The sequence below is a fragment of the Camelus bactrianus genome, chromosome 18 (genome assembly GCF_048773025.1).
Source record: "Camelus bactrianus isolate YW-2024 breed Bactrian camel chromosome 18, ASM4877302v1, whole genome shotgun sequence".
NCBI lineage: Eukaryota > Metazoa > Chordata > Mammalia > Artiodactyla > Camelidae > Camelus > Camelus bactrianus.
Window position 1 is genome coordinate 17227360 of NC_133556.1, and position 20823 is coordinate 17248182.

Genomic DNA, 20823 nt, shown 5'->3' on the forward strand with positions numbered 1-20823 from the left:
CATCCAGTTTTCATTTCCTCTTCCATTACACAGAACTACTTGCCACTTCCCCAACATGGCTTAAGATCTCTCTATCATGTATGGGCCTTTGTACACACTGCTTCCTAAATTAAGAAGACTCTATCACCTGACCTGGGTAATTCATTCCTGACAAGACAACACTTAAGTTACCACAGGTTAACTTCATCCCTGCCTTAGATGTGCCCAGTGCTTTACACTTCAAAAGGCACACTCGCTCACACGATCCCCACTTTCTAACGCCTGCTGGAGAGAACAGGAGCGCTGCAACAGAAGCCCAGCCTCCCTCCCCTGCTGTAGGTCAGTGCTCTCTTAGTAGGACCATGTCACAGATACGTTTCTCCATCAGTGATGAAGATAAACTCAAACTGATTTAATTTTTTCTTACCTCCAGAAAGGTCCATCTTATTGCTCTGTACATTTTCTTCTGGTGAATCTCTCTGAAGAAAGAAAAAGGAGCATGTTAGCAGTCCTTAGTTTATCAATGAAAATAAGTTAAAAGCAAAGAATTTTACTTTATTTCCTTATTTATGAAATTCAAGTGGATCATAAAACCTCATTTTTCACTGCCTAATATAGTAAATTAAAAAAACAAGATGTGATGTTTTTAGCTAAAACTATAAAAGTAAAGAAGACCTCATGGTTGGCTTTACTCTAACCTCAGCAATTCGTAAGGACTCGAAGAGTAATTTGTTAAGAAAACAAAAAAAAAGGAAATTAGGGTAAGTTTATGGACATTAAAACGCGAGGAGGTGTTAGGAAAACACACTTACCGAAAAACTGATATTTGAAAACTGTTTAACAAATGGATTTATCCATGCTTCTTCTTGTTTGTTTCCACCTTTCATCATTCCCTTTGTAAAATAAAAGAGTAGAAAGATGCCATGGCCATCTCTATTTATCTGAGTATAGTGATGGATTAATAAATTTCAAGACAATTCCCAACTCTCATTTTTAGCCAGTAATTTAAACTCCAACCAACTCTTCAGAGTTGTTAATAATTAACAATCAACTTATTTGATTTTCAACTTCCTTTGCTCCAGTCCTCTGGTATAGCTGTAACATACAGAAAAATCTCTAAAGGCAAGCAGTCAGAAGGAAAAGACAGAAGCATAGGGCCTTGATGACATCCACTGAATAATGGAGAACTGCTCATCAGACAGTTTCCAATTTACATATGAACTGTGTTCTAAAAGATTAATAATAATTTGGATTTGGAGAATTCTCGTACTAAACCAAAGTAAAAATAGTCATTAGGCTCTCAGATTAATCCCAAGAAACCAATTTGACCCATAATTTAATTATGCTATTTGCACTGTACTGAAAAAAAAATTATATGTTTCCATATGAAAGAAGATTTAAAAATTCCAATTTATGTTGCCAAGAACACAATATCCCCAGCAGCAGCTAAAGCTGGGATTCCTCCTACTTGGTGTTGGCTTTCTGTGGCTGGTTGGGGTATAGGAGGTACAGAAACTACTTGGGAGACATGAGTTGAGACTAAATGGTCCATGATTAGGAGTCTGGAAGACAAGGAGACTGGAAGCCATAGAGACCAAGGCCTCCATTAACATGAGAATCGTAGGACTATTCTCAGTTCGTTGCCTTAATTTCCCTTTCCCATTGCTACTACCTGTTCCTTCTGACTGTCGAAAAGAACACAGCTTCATAATTTCCCCCTAAATGCAGGTCTCTGAAGCAAGCATCTAACCCTTTCCAAGGTTTCTCCAGTCATCTTTGATTCGTTTTCCTCTTCCACCCCCACCCCACGCCTGACTGGTGGCCAAGGCCTTCTGTCTCTTCTATTCCTAATGTCTCTCAAAATCAGTCCCTTCGACTACATAACCATTCTTGCTTCTCAGTTCAGGCTGTCCTTTCTAAGCCGAATGAATGCAAAAGTTTCCTAACTTAGATCCCTAACTCAGGTCTCTCCTCTGCTGCACTTTATCTTTCATATTATAATTGGTTAGCTTTCTTTAAAGAAAAAAAACAAAACAAAACAAAACAAAAAAAACAACCAAACTGACACTGCTTTCTATTCAGTCTGATTGGCTCCATATTTCATACAAAATTAAGTTCAAATTCTCTGGCATGGCACTGAAAACATAATCTGCTATTAATCTAACTACAGAGCCAGATCTCATCACCTCTTCCCATAAATCCTGCATTTCTAGTTATGTCAGGCTACCACTTTCCTTAACACATCCCACCCCCAGTCACCTTCCAAATTCCAGCTGTCCCTCCTTAGAGCACTCCAGCACCCCATGCTAGACTCTGAGCTCCTTGAAGGTATGCTCACATCCTAGTGTTTCTGAACCCCCAGCACCAAGCACAGTACCTGGCACACAGCAGAGGCTAAATAAATATTTGCAGTTGGCTTTCTAAAAGATTTTTTACTAGTAGAAACAAAGGAGAAAGAGTAAAAAGGCTACACACCCTTTCCCTTCTCCTTTTTTTGCCACTCAGACCCTGTAAGGAAAGACAAAGTCACAAAACAGCATGGTCCAGTGGGAAGAACACAGGGTTTGGAATTGGAAGACCTAAACTTAAGTCCTTGCTCTGTCACTTACTAGTTATGCAACTCTGGGCAAGTCACCACTTTCTGCAGGCTCAAATCCCTCATCAGCTCTCTATCTCAGAAGGTTATGAGGGTCAAATGATTTATGTAAAATATGGGAAGGCACTTCATAAGCTATATGGTGAGGCAATAGGCAAATTCAGCCAAGAGAAAAAAATTTAAAAATAAAAACAGCAGGTCCTAGACTTAGAATCCCAGGATTAAAAGGGAGGGAACTTGGCAGTGAGCTAGTTGAGCTGCTGGATATTTAACTTACAAGGTCCCTCAAACAGCAACTGTTCTCAAATGTGGTGAGGAGGATGTATTAACAATCCCCTGGGGGGACCAGGCACATACTTTGAAAATGGTCCCCAGGAAAATCTGACACCAGTGTTCTCAAACCTGGCTGTGCATCAGAAACATTTGGAGAGCTTGTTTAGGACAAAAGACTTGGTCTAGTTTCCAAAACCACAGTATGCTTAGGGTACAGGAAGCTATACTTTTAACAAATGTCATACAATTCTGATGTACAGCCAGGTTTGGGATAAGATTTGTCCACATAGAAAAGCAAAACCAAAATCGACTCGTTCCTAGGGATTTTTGTCACAGGACCTTTTGGGGTCGAGAAGGGACAAAAATGGGGGACGAAAAAGGAGGATGGTGACTCTGGACTCTGGGCAATGGGGAGGTCGGGGACTCCAGGTGAGGAGGTGGAATGGGAGATGAACTGGCAGTGGGATGGAAAGAGTCAACATGGAGATTTGCCCTTCTCTTCGTCCTCATCACGCAGGCAGCACCCTGGGGGAAGGGGCTGTCCCAGGCAGCACTGGTGGAGGCAGAGGAGGAGAGAAATCCCAAGCCGTAGCAGTGGGGAGAAAGGAAGCTCCTGTGGCCTTCCACTTTTCCTAGGTGGCTGCCTGTACAGGAGGCTACACCTGAGTTGGGGACGGCCTGGACTGTACTGATTGCCATAAAGGGGCAGCAGGACATTCATTTTCTATGGGTAAACTACCTTTGGAATTTAAAGTTTCAAGGGCTTTGCCCTTGAAATGTTTACCTTCGATGACATTTTCTTTGTATATGGTGGCCAATTTAAAGATGAGTTAAGCTCTTGAGATGAATTACTATTCCACATTCCAATTTCTACATCCTCTTCTTCTTCCCAGCCAGTGGGGCGATTTCCAGGCAATGGCATATCATCACCACACCAACCATCTTGCATAGATTTTGGCCCTGATTGTGGATTTGCGATAAAGAGAAACAAGCTTTAATCAAACAATTCTTTCTAGAGAATGAACATTAATTAAGGGGGCAGAGTAAAGGGGTAGGAGGTGGGGGGCAGAACCTAAAAATCTCTCATTTATTTCTCTTCCCAGATTTCCAAGGCAAGAATGTTATGTTACATACTGAGTTACAGTTACATTCAGCAAGAACTTATTTTATTACAACTGTCAATAAAACACCTCCCATGCTTTTACAAGTCAGAGGGTTCCTAAACATGGGGCAATGATGGCATTCTTGTTCTATCACTTAACAAGCTGCATCGTGACACACAGGGTCAAGAGGATGAATGGAATTTTTAAAAATTAATTCTAATATATACCTTCAAGGAGAATGGCCAAAAAGTTTTTGCAAGTCATAAGTAGAAAGTATCTTATCTCTACACTCAGCCTTTGGAATTCCTATGGGAATAGTAACAATGTTCATCTGAATATTGGGGTTCCTTCCTGAACTTCGCTCATTTTCTGTATAATATTCAAGGAGTTGTCTGGAACCTGCGCTAGACAGTCTGGGTATGTGTCCCTATGGCTACTACATTCAGTCTCTCATGCGGGAGAGTATGAAAACTGCTTGGCTATCTCTAGATAATCCAATTTGGTAAAATATAATTTAGATGGGGTGATTATTATTGTATTATATACAAATCATTAAGAGTTACACACTTCAAAGAAAAATAAGATAGGAAAATTCAGAAAGACAAAAGAGCAAACAATGTTAACAAATACACAGAACCAAACAAATAGTGAAATCACCCAGCATAATAGATGGATACATTATTAATGACATAAAGATTATCCAATTACTTAATTATAGTCAATGAGGTTATCACTGCTACACAAGGGGAACAAGGAATTATCAGTAACTTACCAGATTTGCTTAACACTTGCGGACCAACAGAGCCAGAGCCCCATGCGGATGTGCTGGACGCTGCAGCAATGGGTTCCCCCCAGCTGGGACCACTGTCTGTGGGCTTACCCCATGCCGAAGTGCCATTATCCACAGTTGTGGCTGGAGCAGAAGTCTCCCCCCAGGGCTCACCCCAGCCTTTAGAGAGTGTGGGGAAAGAAGTCATCAGCATATGGTGGGGGCAGTAAGGGAACAAAAGAGGAGGACCTTCACTTTTATGTATTAAATAAACATGCTGTGATGGGCACAAAGGGTGGCACCTGTCTTCCGTAAAGAAGACAAATAACTTCCCATTACTATAATTTAACTTAACGATATGAATTTTTTCACCCCTTTCATAATTGCACTCTGGGTGTACAGCAGATTCTTCTGAATAACCTTAACCATGGCAAGTCACCCTCCTTTGAAGATGAATTTAATTCCTGGTAGTCAAGTCACTCTAGCCAAACCTAGTGAATTAATAAGGCAGGTGATCAAGCTGAGAAATAGTATGTGTATAAAATTTTTACCATAAGTACAACCTTCCAACATCACTGTTCTGGAAAAACAATTTACTATAAGACTAATAATAGGTAGGTATCCTACTTTTATACATGCTGGACATCTGATGCTTCTTAAAAAGTTTTGTATTAGGTTGTCCAAAGCCAAGCCAAGGCAAGCCATCAACCTCTTGTTTAAAAGAACCAACCAAAACAGCCTTCCCCTTAAGATACATACCTGTTTCTTCTAAGAATTAAACCTAAATTCTTAAACAATACTCAGAAGAAATTAGGTGCTAAAAGGTTAGTTCATGGAAACACTTCTGTCTCTACATACAATGAGGCTAGTCAGTAAAACCTGCAGAGCCAAGACAATGCAACCCCATGGTACCTAATGGAAAACGTCACTGTCAAGCCCATCTGCCGAGGGCAGGAATCAGCTCCTCGCTGTAAGAGGAAACTGGAACATACTACAAACGTATTAACAAATGTTTTAAGCAAAAACACAGACATGCTCTATTCAAAAGACTTGGATTTCATCCCTGTTTAAATAAATCCCTTCTAAGGCCAAACATGGTACCTGGTTTTTAGTGAGTATTGTGTTTAGATACTTGTTTCATTTGGGGGATATTTTAGTTAAATAATAAAACCAACATGCAACGGCTTGACTCAGAAGAACTGAGGTGCACAGCAGTCCCACCTGACATCACTTTAATTCCGTCTGCCATCTCTAGCATTCCCGATAGAGAACGGCATACGTGGAATTCACAACCAATACTGACAGCCAAAGGCAGAGCTCTGTTCCCTGACTGTAAACACCTTCCCAATAAACTTCTCCTGGATTAGAGTAAAAAAGCAGCTCCGTGTGCACATCCAAATACTTTGTTAAACCAATCTTAGAATAACAGTACACTGAAACAAGGCTCACAATACTGTGAAGTGTTCTGTAATGCAATCAACCAGACTCCACAAAATAAAAACTCACCGGAGCCACTGCTTGCCTCTTTGTTTGAGATGGCACTTGCCGATGGTAGCAACTGATGTACCTGTGCTTGCTGGTCTGAACGGCTGCTGCCATTTGGGACATTTTTGTTCCACATGTTCACATTTTTGTAGTTGTACTTGCTTGGATCTCCCCAAGCTGAAGTTCCATCATCAATCTCCATTTTGCGACGTATGGATTCTGGGGATGGTTCCTCCCAGCCTGTGGGCTCTTCTTCTTTTGCTGGGGCTGGTATAGGTCCTCCTAGCCAGCCTGTACCAGGAGGTTTGCCTGCAGCTGGTGGGATTCCCCAAGATCCGACCATGTCTTGTTGCTTGTTCCAGTCTGGAGAACTGACTGGCTTCGATGAATCTCCCCAACCTAGAGACTGATTAGACTTTGGAGGGTCTCCCCATCCCTGGGAAGGGTTCGGTTTAGAAGATTCATCCCATCCTGATGAATTATTTGGATTTATGTTATTTCCCCAAGTAAAGGAACTAGTTTTACCAAGTTCGTTCCAACCAGAAACGGACCTGTCACTGTCACTACCTCCTGAGCTAGACTTCTTATTAGCCTCACCCCAATGGTTACTCCTTGAAGCTTCTCCCCAGTTATCACTGGCGGAAACGGACCACCCTTGGTTTGATTTTTGTCCATCACCCCATCCCTGTTTGCTCTTTTGCGAATCATTCCATGCAGACTTCTCTTCTTTGCAATTCCCCCACTGATTGCTCTTGACCATTCCTGTAGCAGCAGAGTCATCCTCCCATCCCCCCTGGCAGTTTGAGCCTTTGGAATCTCCCCACCTCAGAGTAGGTTTGGGATCTCCCCACCCCGATACAGATGAGGTATCATTACTGTTAGGGCTAGTCTTGTCTATACACGCCCCTGAGTTAAAAGTCTGTGTTGCAGAGCTTCCCCAGGCCTCTGTCCCATTGTCAGTCTTTCTCTCCCCTCTAGGTGATGTTTCAGTATCCCAGGCAGTATTCTGCTTAATAGGAGTCTGTCCCCATCCAGAGTTGGACAGGACACGTGGATCCAAGTCAGTTCTGTTTACAATGCTTTGGAGTAATGTGTGCTGATCAATTTTTCTTCTATCTCTACTCTGATTTTCCCCAGTTACTTTTTCCTCAAGGCGTCCAGTGCTTTCTGTACTACCTTCACTCTCCACTGTACCTCCTGTTTTGGCCCACACGCTGCTTTGCTCATTTGTTTGAGATGCGGCAGAACCCTGATCCTCTTCCTCAGTAGATTTCCATCCATTTGTAAACTTCTTACCATTGCCATTTGCACTGTCATTGGAATGCTGATTGCTAGGCAGTTTGTTCCATTCCACGCTGGGTATGTTAGTGCCAGTGTTTTGTGCAGGAGCTCCCCATCCTCTTCGACTTCCTCCAGAATTTGCACCATTTCCATTTCCCCATGATGCACTCTGGGAATTTGCTGCCCCAGACTCCCACACACCTCCTCCTTTATTTGTGTTAACTTGAAAGTTAGTGCCCATAGGCCCATTTACGCCAGGCTGCATTAGAGTTGCATTCACAGTGTCACCATTAGCTTGGCCATTCGGGCTTGCACATTTGTCTCCAGAGTAATTAGAACCATAGGCACCCCACGTAGTACCATAAGAGCCCCCACTTTTTGACTCTCCGTTGCTAAGGTGAGAAAGGGAAGTGCCGTTCATAACCGACGGAGCCTGTATCTGAGGATGGTTCATTGTGCTCACACGCCAGGCCCCTGTACTACTAGGCAGCTCGTTATTCTGTACTGAACCGGAGTTTGGTAAACTAGAGGTCATAAAGTTAGTAGTGTTATTTGGTCCAGTCATTTCAGTGGTGATATTCTGAGGTTGACCACTGAATGAAACCTTCTGTGTACCACTTACTTCAGATTCACAAGTTTCCTGAAGGCTTCCCCAGGTGCCGTGGGAGGAAGAACCGCCCACTTTAGAGTTAATACTCTGATTGTTAGGCATCTGGCCTAAGGGACTGCACTGAACATTGACGCCAGAACTACCACTCCCTACGGGCCCTTTCAGGGCGAGTCCGTTGTTCTCTAATACTGGCCAGGCACCATGGTTGCTAGCTGAATTCAAAGTGCTTGGATTTAACCCTCCATTTGATGAAGAACTTACAGTGCCCCAAGCATTCACTCTACCGTTGCTACTTTCTGATTTGCTTTCAGGAGCATCCACAGAGACCTGACATGTGCTTATTATGGCTCCATGGGAAAAACCCCACGGCCCAGGACTACTTCCATGGCCCACGTTATTGCTGCTGCTACCAACCACAAACTTGTTTTGGGATCCAAGTCCAGTGCTGTTCCGAAGGCCATCTTTTTCACCACCTGTGCTCCCTGAAGCCATGATAGTGATGTTTCGCTCTGATTCAGAACTGGAGGCAGAATCAGCATCCATGCATTCTGAAGCCACCTCTGGATCACTGCCAGGGACTGAGGGCCATGCTTCTGCTCCAGGGGAGTCGTTTACAGCAGCATCCTTACAGTTTGTGCTACAGTCGCTCGTAGAAGACACAGGTCCCTGCTGCGAATTCTCATAATGGGATCCTGAAGTATTGTGGTTTATATCTAGAATAAAGGAGAAGCACAAGAATATATGAGGTATTTGGGGGGGAAATGATGAATATATTATAAATGTGTGCGGCTCCTCAACATTAACAACATACAACACTTGGCAGTGTAATTACAAGGGCACTGGTTATATCCTAGCCCCCAACCTTCCGTGTCCAATAATTAATTCCATACAGGCAGGGATTTTGCTGCTTTGTTCACTGATATTATCCTAAGAGCCTAGAGCAGTTCCTGGAACATAACAGCCCCTCAATAAATACTTCCTGAATGAATGAGCTGTTAACTTATCAGCAAGTCAAAGAATTCTGGAGTCAGGAAGGTCTAAGTGGTAGTGATGTACCAGGTAACAGAGCAACCCAGCTCGGAGGCCTGATGCGGGAAAGGGGCTGGCGTGTAAATGGGTAAGGATAAGTGACATGAATAGGCCAAACTTCACGAAATGAATCAGAAATATATTAAGAATCCTTTTCTATCCACTCTTTTTTAGAATAGCTTTTTCACACAACTGTTTTGGGTATTATAACAAATGTTTAAGAATTACAAAGCCCTTTCCATTGTATCTCTATTTTGCTAGTGTTCATATTCATCCTGAAAAACACTGCATACAAATAAAAATGCCTTCATAAAAATGTCTTAATTTACGTTCACAGCCATGTTTATCAGAAGAGAACAGAAAAATGGTTGATATGTTGAAGATCAGTTACTATGATTATAAAAATCAACTGATAACACTGAGCACATCAAATGACCAGCCATATAATCACATCATCTTAGACTTACTGCTACATGTTATCACCTCACACAGGGCAGGCAGTTCGAGTGCTTCTAACACTTTTTAAGGATCTGGTACTTTGAAATCCTCAGAGATATTAACCTGCATAAGGTGTTTGCATTTAGGCTGTCTTGAGAGGGTTGCTTATATTGTAGTTCTCCTCTACAGCAGCAATCAGAACCGTATGTAGCATTTATAAGTAATGCACACGCTCAAGTCATGTCCCAGATGCAATGAACCAACTACAAGGCGTTGTAGGTCCAGAAAGAAGATGTAACTCACTATGAGGGTATTGCTAATATGGGAAATCAGGTTCATCTTGCATCAGTTTCTCTCAAAGCACAATAGTTAAGTGGCAAAATGACCTAGGAAGAGCATCAGGAAAAGGACTGGAGAGAGACCAAAAATGTACATGTAATTCAACAAATACATATATTTTAAAGTTCCGTAAGTGACTGTGGCTTCCATTCTGGTTAAGAATCGTTCGGCCGCTTTAAGCTGCCGTGTGAAGTCTATCATCTCCCAGTGCCCACGAGGAGGATTTTTCTCATGAAATAGAGGGTTCTATAAAGTCCGTCTTGCTGGGTGAAAACCAGCCAGCAGACCAGCCCCTGCAGGACCAGCAACATCACTCAGCACCCTGGAGCACACGCTTTATGTGCGACATTCTCAGTGAGCCCTTGAAAGAGCCCTACAGCACAGGTGCTACCTTCACTGCACAGCTGAGGAAGTCAAAGCTCAAAGGTTAACTTGCAGAAAATCAGGTGAGAAAGGCAGAATTCATCTTTAGGTAAAAAAGTACGGTGGCTCAGAACATGGCTGGAACTTGAGCCACTTGGATTCCAGTCTGGACTCTGTGGAGCAGCTGTATGACCACACTTGCAAGATGGGGATGGAAACAGTCTGTACTTCCTCACCTGGCTGTTTGGTTAACCTGCTGTCATAGGTAAAGTATTTAGCTCAGTGCCGGCTTCAAATAAGTGCTCCAAATAAGGGCGGTTTGGTGGAGTGATTGATTAAGAGCAAAAACTGAAGCCAGACCGCTTGGGTTAAAGCTGCTCTGCCATTTACAGCTGTGTGACCACAGGTAAAATCTTCAATCTTTCAATGCCTTACTTTCCTCATCTGTCACATGGGAACAGAAACAGTACCTAGCTCACACAGTTGTTGAAAAGGATTAACTTATTAATGATTAAAAGTGAACCATATCTGATCCAGAGTAGGTACTTCATAAATGAGGGCCATTATTATCACTGATTAACGTGTTATCAATGATTGTTATTTTTCAGTCCTGTCTCCAACGCACATGTTTTTCATTCCACCATGCCTCTCTCATGAAGAACAAAATTGGAAATCATATAACAACTTGCTTACTTTAATCTTCACTTAGATATCTCAAACAGAATGTTAACACCTGTATTATACCCTGACAAGTGCCTCCTCCCTAAAGAAAAGAACAATCCTGCTTCTTTATTAGTTTTCCTCATCTCAGTAAGTTTCCTAAAACCTGATATTTATCCTTGATTCCTTCCTATACACAGCAAATCCAAAATATCACCAAGTCTCCAATCCATTCACTTTTCTCCAAATCTAAAACAACCAAGCCATCATCATCATCACCTCATGGACTATGGCAAAAGTATTTCTGTTGCCATTATTTGCTTTGTGTGTGTGTGTGTGTTACCACTTTCACAGAGCAGGAGTAAGAAAATAAGATAAATGTTACACAAAACTTCCCAAGTTGAGAATAAAGGAATGGATCTGGAATTGAACAGGGAAACATAAGAAGTATTCCCCTAACAACGGGGAAAAGATGGGAATATTAGTGATCAATACTATTATCCAACCTTGTGCTAGAAGCACTGATTGATGAAATAGGACCCCAAAATGAGGTAAAGAGAGTAGCAAAGAAACAAAAAAGGTTAACATGCAAAAAACAACAGTTTTCCTATACACTGGGAATACCAACAAGAAAATGGGATGAAAAAACATCCTAAATTTTAAGAGCCACAAAAACTGTAACAGAAGAGGGAAGAAAGCTAACAAAAATACTTAAGAAGTCATGTGTCATTAAATTTTACTGCAGGCCAGAGCAGACAACCTGATTAAGTACAGAAACTTGTTTCTCAATAGGCAGATGTAACAATGTTCCTTCTAAGTTTAATTCAATTATAAAAATTCTAACAAGAGTCTGTAAGTTGATTAAAGTGATTTAAAAATTCATGTAAAACAAACGAGAGGAGAACTATTATCATGCAACAGTTAAACACCTCTGCACTGCCAGAACAACCGAACAGAAAAAGTAACCCAGAAGCAGACCCCCCAAGTATAATTTGAAGGTGGTATGTCAAAGGTTAGCATTTTACATAAGGAAGAGAAAAGGAATATTCAGTACTTTAAAAAGATGTTTTTAAATGAGACAACCTATCAATAATTCTAAATGATTCAAGTGTTAGATGATGAAATCTGAAGTTATCTGTGAATGAGAAGTTTTTATACATAAAAGCAAAGAAACCAAAGCAAACATAGATTTAACTACTTACAAGAAAAATAAAGTTTTTAAATGTCAGAACACATCAAAAGTAAAACCCCCCAGAAAACAGCACAATACATTCTGCATACTAATCTAACAATGTTAGTGAAAATTTCCCTGGTCAAGACCTGGTTTGGAGGGGTGCTGGGGACGGTCTACACTTGCCTTTTGCTATATATCCCTATGCACTTTAGGAACATAAGAGATGCCATCAGTAATTATTAGCTAAAATTCCATTTTTAGTCTGGAACCTACTTGATCCTTTCCCCAAAACCTAAATTAAAAGGCTATTTCAAAAACTATATTTACCAAGAATCGATCACAAAGACCTTTTTTTGTTATTAAAAGACACTGCAGCTTAGATAGAAAAAATCTGAATACGTTTGTGGGGGGTGGGCTGGGGAGGGGCGAGAAATACTAGTCTAAAGTTGTGAGAGAGCAGGATTTCTCAGCAATCATAACTAAAACGTTTCACAGAGTCAGAAACTATTTCAGAATTGGAAGAAGTCAAGTAATATATTTCCCTTACAGACAAGGAAGCCAAAACCCATCACTGCAAATGATCTGGAGAATAAACATACAGAACATCATTATGTAAAAGATGTTTATTACACTTTTCCAGGAAATGGTGAGAAGCAGTAGGACTGTGAGCCCGTGCTGACAGGAGGGAAGGGGACAGTTGAGTTTTACTGAGTGTAATGCAAAATACAGATCTTAAACTAAGATCTGGAAGACTGGACTGAGAAACATCTGAAACCCAAAATATCATCAGCGTCCTACTCTCACACAAAATTACCTTAGGAGAACTGACGGCAGCTGTAGTACCACACCTCAAAAGAGAATACAGCAATGCATTACATAGCACCTATTCAGAAAGATCAAGGAGAATGCGTGGCGGTAGCGCAAAGACTGGTGGTAATTCAAGGGGTTTATAAAGAAACAGCATAATTCATTCAGGAAGAATTTAGATCCAGAAAAATTCATATATGTTTCTAATTAAATATGTATCATGCAACAAACAAAATAGTTATATATGTGCTTTGTGCTTTAAAGACTTCCAAACACACCAGAAGGGAAAGGCCTTCAGAAATTAAGAGTATTTAGGTTTTATTGTATTTTCAGGAAGTATGAAATGTTATCATTGGGAATATGAGAGAATCTCAGATGCACAATTTCAAATAGCACTTGAGTGAGAAAGTTAAAATGTTTTCTTTAGTTATTCCAGCCTCTAGTCCAGAAGCTGGCAACCTTTTCCTGTAAAGGCCCAATTAGCAAATATTTTTAAGTTTTGCTAGCCAGATGGTTTCTGCAGCAACTACTCTACCGTAATGGCCTGGAAGGAGCCACAGATAACACGTCAATGAAAGGGCATGGCAGCCTTCCAATAAAACTTGAGTCGAACAGGCTGCAAACCATCCTGTTCTAGGTCAAAGACAAAAGCAATACCACAGCCAAGTGCAAGGCCTGGGTCATGACTGGTTTCTGGTTTGAGATGGGGTGGGGGTGATGGGGAGACAACTACAAAAGACATTCTTAGGGCTGCTGCTCTAGACCAGACGGTGAGTGCCTGAACCAGGTCAATGGTGGTGGCAGTGCAGAGAGAGCAAAGTTAAGAGCTTCTCTGGAGTTAAAATCAGCAGGGCATGGTAAACCACTGGCCTGTGAGGCATGGAGAAAGAAGGAGAGTCATGCATGATTTTAAGATTTCTAGATGGGTGACTAGATGAACTGGGGGTGCCAACCTTTTGAGCAATGGGATCTGGAAGGAGAAACTGGTATGTACCAAGGTAATGAGTTCAATTTGGACAGGCTGAGTCTGAGGGGCCCAACATCAGCTGAAGATATCCAGCAGACAAGTAACCTAAAACTGGGGAGAGAGATGAAACAAAGCCCTGGAGGAAATAAAATCTGAAAACTGGTCAAAGAAAAATGAACAAATGAAAGAGCTTTAAAAAGGAGGATGTGGTCAATAATAAGAAATGTAGCTATCTATTAAGATACAAATGGCAAAGTCTGAGACTGAGCGTTCAGAGGATCAGCGGCCTCAGTGAGAGCTATCGTAATCAAGGGAGTAGGGGCCAGATTACAGAGGACTGAAGAGATGTATTAGGGATTTCAAGCACAGATCCCTCTTCTAAGCATTCTGAAAGAAAGCAGAGGAGAGAGGTTCTACGTTAGCCTCAGAAGAATGAGAGTTTAAAGGTATTTCTTTCAAAGATTATGAAGACTTGAGCATGTTTACAGACCCTTGGACAAGCTGAGAGCAAGAAGCGGTAGTTACAGGACAGCAAGGATGTAAACTGCACTGAACAGACAGTCAAGAGGTGGACGGGCAGCATTTTAATCTTTAAACATCTCTGGAAACTTTAATGTTAACATTTTTTCATTAAAACAGCCCCAATTCTCAGTCATTCACCATTACAGTTCAAATGTCCTTAAGCTTCTTGAAAAATTTTTTTTCAAATGTATGAAAAGCTATAAGAAGTAGTACAAAAACACTCACATACTCCTTACCTTAAGAAATACACTACTGATCTAGTAGAAAACGCCTGTGTACCCCTTCTCTGATACATCTCCTTTCTTTCCCAGTGGGTGACTGAGTGGTGACCACGTAAAATGCTGTATGTGAATTCATCCCTAAGCAATGTAACTTTTGCAAACTTTCTATTTTATATAAATGACACCACACTATAAAGAAACAAAAAGACATTCTTGGTACGATCTGCAAAAATATGAACATGGACTACATATCACAGGACAGTGCTGAGTACACCCCTCTTCGCTTAAGGGTGATCATGGTCTAACAGCTGTATAGAAGGTTATCCTTATTCCTAAGAAATTACCCATGGAAGTGCAATGAACATCACGCACACGTGTGCACACATATGTATACTTAATGTATTAACAACCTTTGGATGTGGGTACAGGCTATAAGGGGACTTGCCATGCTGTTTAACTTTTCTGTATTAACCACATCAGCTGGATGATAAAATGTGGGCTGGAACATTCTGGCCCATAAGAACAATACTGCTGCCAGCCCCATGAAGCATACTAGTCCTCCAAAATCCATTACCACATAGCCTGCAGGCACCCAAAACCACTGGTTATCTGGGAAGTGGCAGGCCCCGATACCTTAACGCTCTAAGAAACCAGCTGCAAAGAAAGAGGCCCTGCAGCGACAATGCAAGCCATCACCAAGAGCGTGAGGCACAGCCATAAACTGCGCCGAAGCCTGCACAGCTGTGTGGCCCAACCAGCACAGGGTTCTACAAAACTTAAAATGAGAATGTAGAGGTAGTCAGGCAGGGTGCAAAATTAACACAGTTTCCACAGTTCCCATCACTCCTGTTCATCCTCTGCTCCACTTACCTGCTAGCCTGTGAAGGCATTTAGTTTGTGTGAGCTCCGATTTAGAAAATAACTAACGTCATCTAGGCACTAGCCTTCCCCTTTGATTGTGCTGAATAAATGGGAAATGCATTATGTGAGGACAAGGGAAGTGTACCCAGCATTCCTCATTTTTACCATGAAAACTTTAAAGTAAATTTCTGTGTATGTATTAATTTAAATGTCCAATCTACTCCATTACCTATCTCTGTTCAGGAAACAAAAAAGCCAAATAAAAACACAAAAAGACAAAAATAAAAACAGTTCAGATTATGTTCCCACAATTCTGAACTACATATAATTCACAACAGACAATTTTTGTGTTTCTGGGCTATTGTTCATGCTGTTTATACTGTCCAGTACGCTGCTCTTCATTGATCACTAGGTTAATCTCTAACCTGTAAAATGAGGGTGATACTATCTAGTATGCAAAATGAGAATTACACATGTTTTTACAGTTTCTGGGTCACAGTAAGCACCCCACACGGATTAGTCACTACATTACTACCACCACCACCACCCACCCCACCTCAGGAGCCTGGATGCACCTGTCTAAGAAGTCTTCCCTGATTCACAGACACCCAATGGTCTATTATGTGTCTAATATTTCTATTATCATTCCTAGTAACACCTACAAAGATATTTTAATGTAAATACGTGACAAATGCTGGTCAAGGGGGCACAGGTGTTTTAAAAAAGACAAAAACACAAATCTGATTCTTCTGCAGAATGCTTTGCCTTCATCCTCTGCATCCTTTAGTTGTTTGGGGATTTAATTCCAAATCTCAGAGTGCTGCACCCTACTTATTTCCATTAAGGCGGTCCACCTTCGTAAAGTTGTTTCAGAAACAGGCGGGATATTTTTCCTTCTCAGCCCTTTTTGAAGATTTCTTCCTATGCCCACATCTTAGGCCTTCTTCTCACCTGAATGTATACCTGCAACGCTTTTGGGTTTTTTGACCCATACCCATTTTTGAGAAATAAGATTCTTACACTCCTGTTGTTTCCATTTCAAAAACAGCTTTGTTCTTTCATTTCCCAAACTGAAAAAGCATATTCAACATATATTTTCTAAATTTACTATCCCACTTTCCTGTTTGTTTTGTTTATTATCATACTACCAGTGCTTAGCTTGCAGGAGGTACTCAAGCATTTGTTGCATAAATAACCTCTCCTATGTTTTAACCACTTTTTTTTTATGCTGACGACTCAATACATCTGCTTCAAACCTGACTGCCTAGATGAACTTCAAACCAAATTATTAATTGCTTGACATTAGACGTAATGACTAAACCAGACTCTTCCTCCTGAAAATGCAGATCGTTCTGTAAAAGTTTCAGGAAAGATACTCATTCAGTGCTTATATATAAGGCACTAAACCAGCTGCTTTGGCGTATCACATAATATAATCTTCTAAGCAACCTAGATCAGGTACTACTGTCCACACTTTACAGATTACAAAGAGGGGCAGATAAGTTAGGTGACTTGGCCAAGTTCACACAGATAGTAAGTGTGGGGATGGATGGCATGGGGGTTAGGGAATAAGTATTAACTCAGGTTGATAATTTAAGTTGGCATCCTTTCCAAGACCAAGGTGCTTCTCTAATTACACTAGAAAAATCACATCTGTGTCCTCTTCTTCCTTACCTATCATACCTATCAGCAGATTGCCAAAGCACAGCATGGTTGTTACGAGCATAGCTTTGGAGTTAGACAAATCTTGACGTGAGCCCAGGCTCTGCTATTATTAGCTGTGAAGTATCACAGTGCATTACCATGTACACATGGTATGTGTGAGAGCACGGAGGTAGGAAGTGAGTAACTCTACGTGGTTAGGAAAGGCTGCACAGATGAGACTCAGACAGAGGAAACAATTAAGTAACCTGCCCAAGGTCACATACGCTGGTACATGGTGAAGCTAGGATTTAAAAACCAGGTCCATTTGGCTCTCAAGACTTTGTTTGTTACCAATATGCTACTGTTTTCATGTGTGGGAACCTTGATGCTCCTCAGCTCCCTAGATGGCTTGTGGTAAAGGTGTCCAAATAGTTTGATAACTGAATGGACAAACCAATCGTCAGAACCTATCAGAACACGTCAAAACAAGCTGGGCTTTGAGAAAATTGTAATCACGTACTAGACTTCTTTTCTGCCTCACAATCATTACCAAGCTGAGAGAAGCCATTCTGAGGCAATAACTGAATGCATGCACTCTGAGTATAATTTTCATGAGCGGCAGTCTTTGTATTACGGCACATGGTAACAGAGTGATCTCAAGCCCTAGTGTCTCGGGGCCTCAGCATCCTCTACTGAAAAGTGGAGACAAGAGCGACTCACACCTCACAGGACTGCTGAGGATCAGATGCAGTGATACGTACAAATGCTCAGCACAGAACTTGGTGGGGAGGGAGACACTCGGTCTTTGCCATAGTCTTATAATCCATTTTAGTTACATGCTGTTTATTAAAATGGGTAGGACATAAGGGAAAGTGATTCATCAGTTTAAAATTAAGATGGAAAGTCACCTTACAGGACACATTTTAAGATTCATAACTCCCTGTATAGAATTCTTATCTTACAACCCAGATACGGATGAATACAAATACATCACCAAAAAGCCATGGACTTACAAACTTGCTACACTGCTAATGATGGTAGTTGGAGTCTCGTAAGAAAGGCCTTCTCTCACCTGACTGGTTTTGGCTGTTCTGCACCTCTCCGTTATTTTGTGGCTGTTGGTTTGTTAAAGCACTGCTTTCTGACTGGCTGCTTAACACTTTAACAGCAGATCCCAGGTTTGCTGCTATGACAGGAAAATGCTGACCCCTCTTTAGAAGCTGTTTATGCTCCTGGTGGCGAAATCGTGGCGGAAGCTCCCGAGGATGCCGAGGCAAGGCCTGTGGCGGCGGCTGCGGCTGCGGCGGTGGCTGCTGCGGCGGTTGCGGCTGCTGCTGACTGCTGGCTGTGGCTCGCTTGGCATTATTATTAGTGCTGGTTGCTGTGGAAGTGCCGTTATTAGAGTTGGCAGGCTGAGGCTGGCTTACACTGGGCTTTATCTGTTCTGGCACTAATCCCAACAAAAGAAAAGGGGTGGAAAAGATTAGCCAGTAAAGTGTACCTCCGTAGCAAGCCATCTAAGTAAAAAGGCACTACGAAAAACAATCCTAAAAGAGCAGAAGCTTTAAGTGCGCAGGGGTATCTTCCTTCGCAGGTTCAAGTGTTCTTGGGAAAGATCACTGCCAAGAGTAAAGTTTTACTTCTGGTAACTACCTATCCAATAAGGGAACGGACACCATCGGCACTCCCTGGCCTGGATGACAGCTCATGCTCACCGTCTCTTTCCCATATTATCCCTGATCAGAGAACAAGCGTTGATTAGACAACTGCGGAACTCACAGTAACTAAAAGAACAAATGCAGCAAGTCAAGTTCTGGCAATCCTAAAAGAATCAATCCTCAGTTCCCCGGTAACTACTCTTAACCTGCCTCGTTCTTAATGTGATTGGTCACTTTTTCATTTCTGAAAGACAGTACAAAAACAAGGGTAGAAAATAATTTGCTAGTTTCCTTACAAAAAGGCAAAGCTAACAATGTTTTTTTGTTATTCACATGTAAAATCTGAATCAAGTGAGACAAACTCAGAATATGGAAGTAAATCCAAAGATAACAGAATGAAATCTATGAGACTAATAAAAACTGGAGAATACCTTGGATGCCCTATCTTCAGCAAACCTGAGAAATAGCCATCTGTCTACTGTATGAACAAACAAACTATACTGAATCTGTGAACTCTTACGAGAGATTAAATCAACATACTTATGAAAATGCTCTAAACCAGTGAAAATACATCCAATCTTTAAAACTACTGAGAGGCAGCGTGGTATGTGAACTTTTGCTGCCAGATGGACCCAGGTTTCAATCCCAACTCTGCCTTCAATAAGCTTTGTGTCTCTGGATAAGCCGTGTAAACCTGACTCAGCCTGTGGTCTCCTTTCTGAAACGAGGATAGCACCTATGCCTCGCAGAGCTATCCTAAGGTTGAGCATGTTAATGTTCACAGAGCACCAAACACAAGGCTACACAGGCGTGCTTCAGTTTATTGTGCTTCACTGTATTGCACTTCAAAGATACTGCATTTTTAACAAATTGAAGGTTTGCGGCAACCCTGCGTTGAGCAAGTCTGTCAGCGCCATTTTTTTCCAACAGCACTGGCTCACTTTGTGTCTCTGTCTCACATTTTGGTGATACAGTATTTCAAACTTTTTCGTTACCATATTTGTTATGGTGATCTGTGATCAGTCATCTTTCATATTAGTCGTATAAAAAGACTGTAACTTGCAGAAGGCTCGGGTGATGATTAGCATTTTTTAGCAATAAAGTATTTTGAAATTAAGGTGTGTACATTGTGTTTTTTAGACATAATGCTATAGAACACTTAACAGACTACAGAACAATGTAAACATAACTTTTATATACACTGGGAAACCAAAAACTTTGTGATACCTTTTATTGCCATATTCACTTTACTGTTTTGTGTGTGGCAGTTTTATTAGCTTTTAAAATTGTGTGTGTATATACACACACACACACACACACACACACACACACACTCACTTTATTACAGTGGTCTGGAACCAAACTCACAATATCCTTGAAATATGCCTGTATAGTGTCTATTTTTTAATGACTGGCACAATACCACCTTATACTTTTGTAGCAGTTTAATGTTTCTGTGAGATTTTGATGCATCTTCATAGATGCCACCGTCAGATAAATAAAGTGATACATCTCCATGTGGTCACGTAAGGACACAGAAAACTCTGCTCAACGGTTAAGAGTTCCAGACCTGAAATTAAACAGCCCCAGCACTGTAGCTACTTTATCTGTGTTTTTTTCCTTGTCTATGTGGTACAGTCTTGGTCTAGTACCCAGTGTAATATAAATACTCAGTAAACAGAAGCTATTACTGTGGCCCAAATAAAGGAAATATTTATCAAATGCCTGCCATGTATATGATGCTGTGATAAATGCTGGTCACTTCACTTGTTTCCAGTAGCCACTAACTTCCTCTTACACGCCCTCAGCTCCAGGGCCTCCTTCCCTTTAACAGGTAACAGCCTCACTATTGTCTTCTTTCTCAGAGTAACTGGAATTCGTCTACATCACTAATAGTGATACTTTCTAATATATGATCTTGACCTCTTCTTTTTTAAAATCTGATTTTGATTTTTCTAAAGTAATACAAATTTTAGTTCACAAGGAATTACATGGAAAAATTACAAACATTCCATCCACAGCCTGGAATCCTTTCTGTTCTTGA

The 20823-nt window shown here is 41.2% G+C and overlaps 1 protein-coding gene across 13 annotated transcripts in view; it reads right to left on the reverse strand.

The window, feature by feature from the left end:
- TNRC6A (trinucleotide repeat containing adaptor 6A) overlaps nt 1-20823 on the reverse strand; it is a 91891-nt gene that overhangs the window by 26230 nt on the left and 44838 nt on the right. For 8 of the 13 annotated variants that reach the window (XR_012500326.1, XM_074346183.1, XM_074346181.1 and 5 more), the window contains exons 5-11: nt 18194-18571; nt 6227-8809; nt 4724-4900; nt 3633-3808; nt 2455-2487; nt 792-872; nt 407-458 (exon numbers count right to left, since the gene is read on the reverse strand). Coding sequence is in view for 12 of the 13 variants with exons in the window: in XM_074346183.1 (XP_074202284.1) it covers nt 407-458; nt 792-872; nt 2455-2487; nt 3633-3808; nt 4724-4900; nt 6227-8809; nt 18194-18571 (3480 nt within the window). In the remaining variant the exon portion in view is untranslated. Of the gene's footprint in view, nt 1-406; nt 459-791; nt 873-2454; nt 2488-3632; nt 3809-4723; nt 4901-6226; nt 8810-18193; nt 19163-20823 lie in introns of those variants that run through there. The other 5 variants (XM_074346189.1, XM_074346193.1, XM_074346192.1 and 2 more) reach the window with 3 other exon arrangements.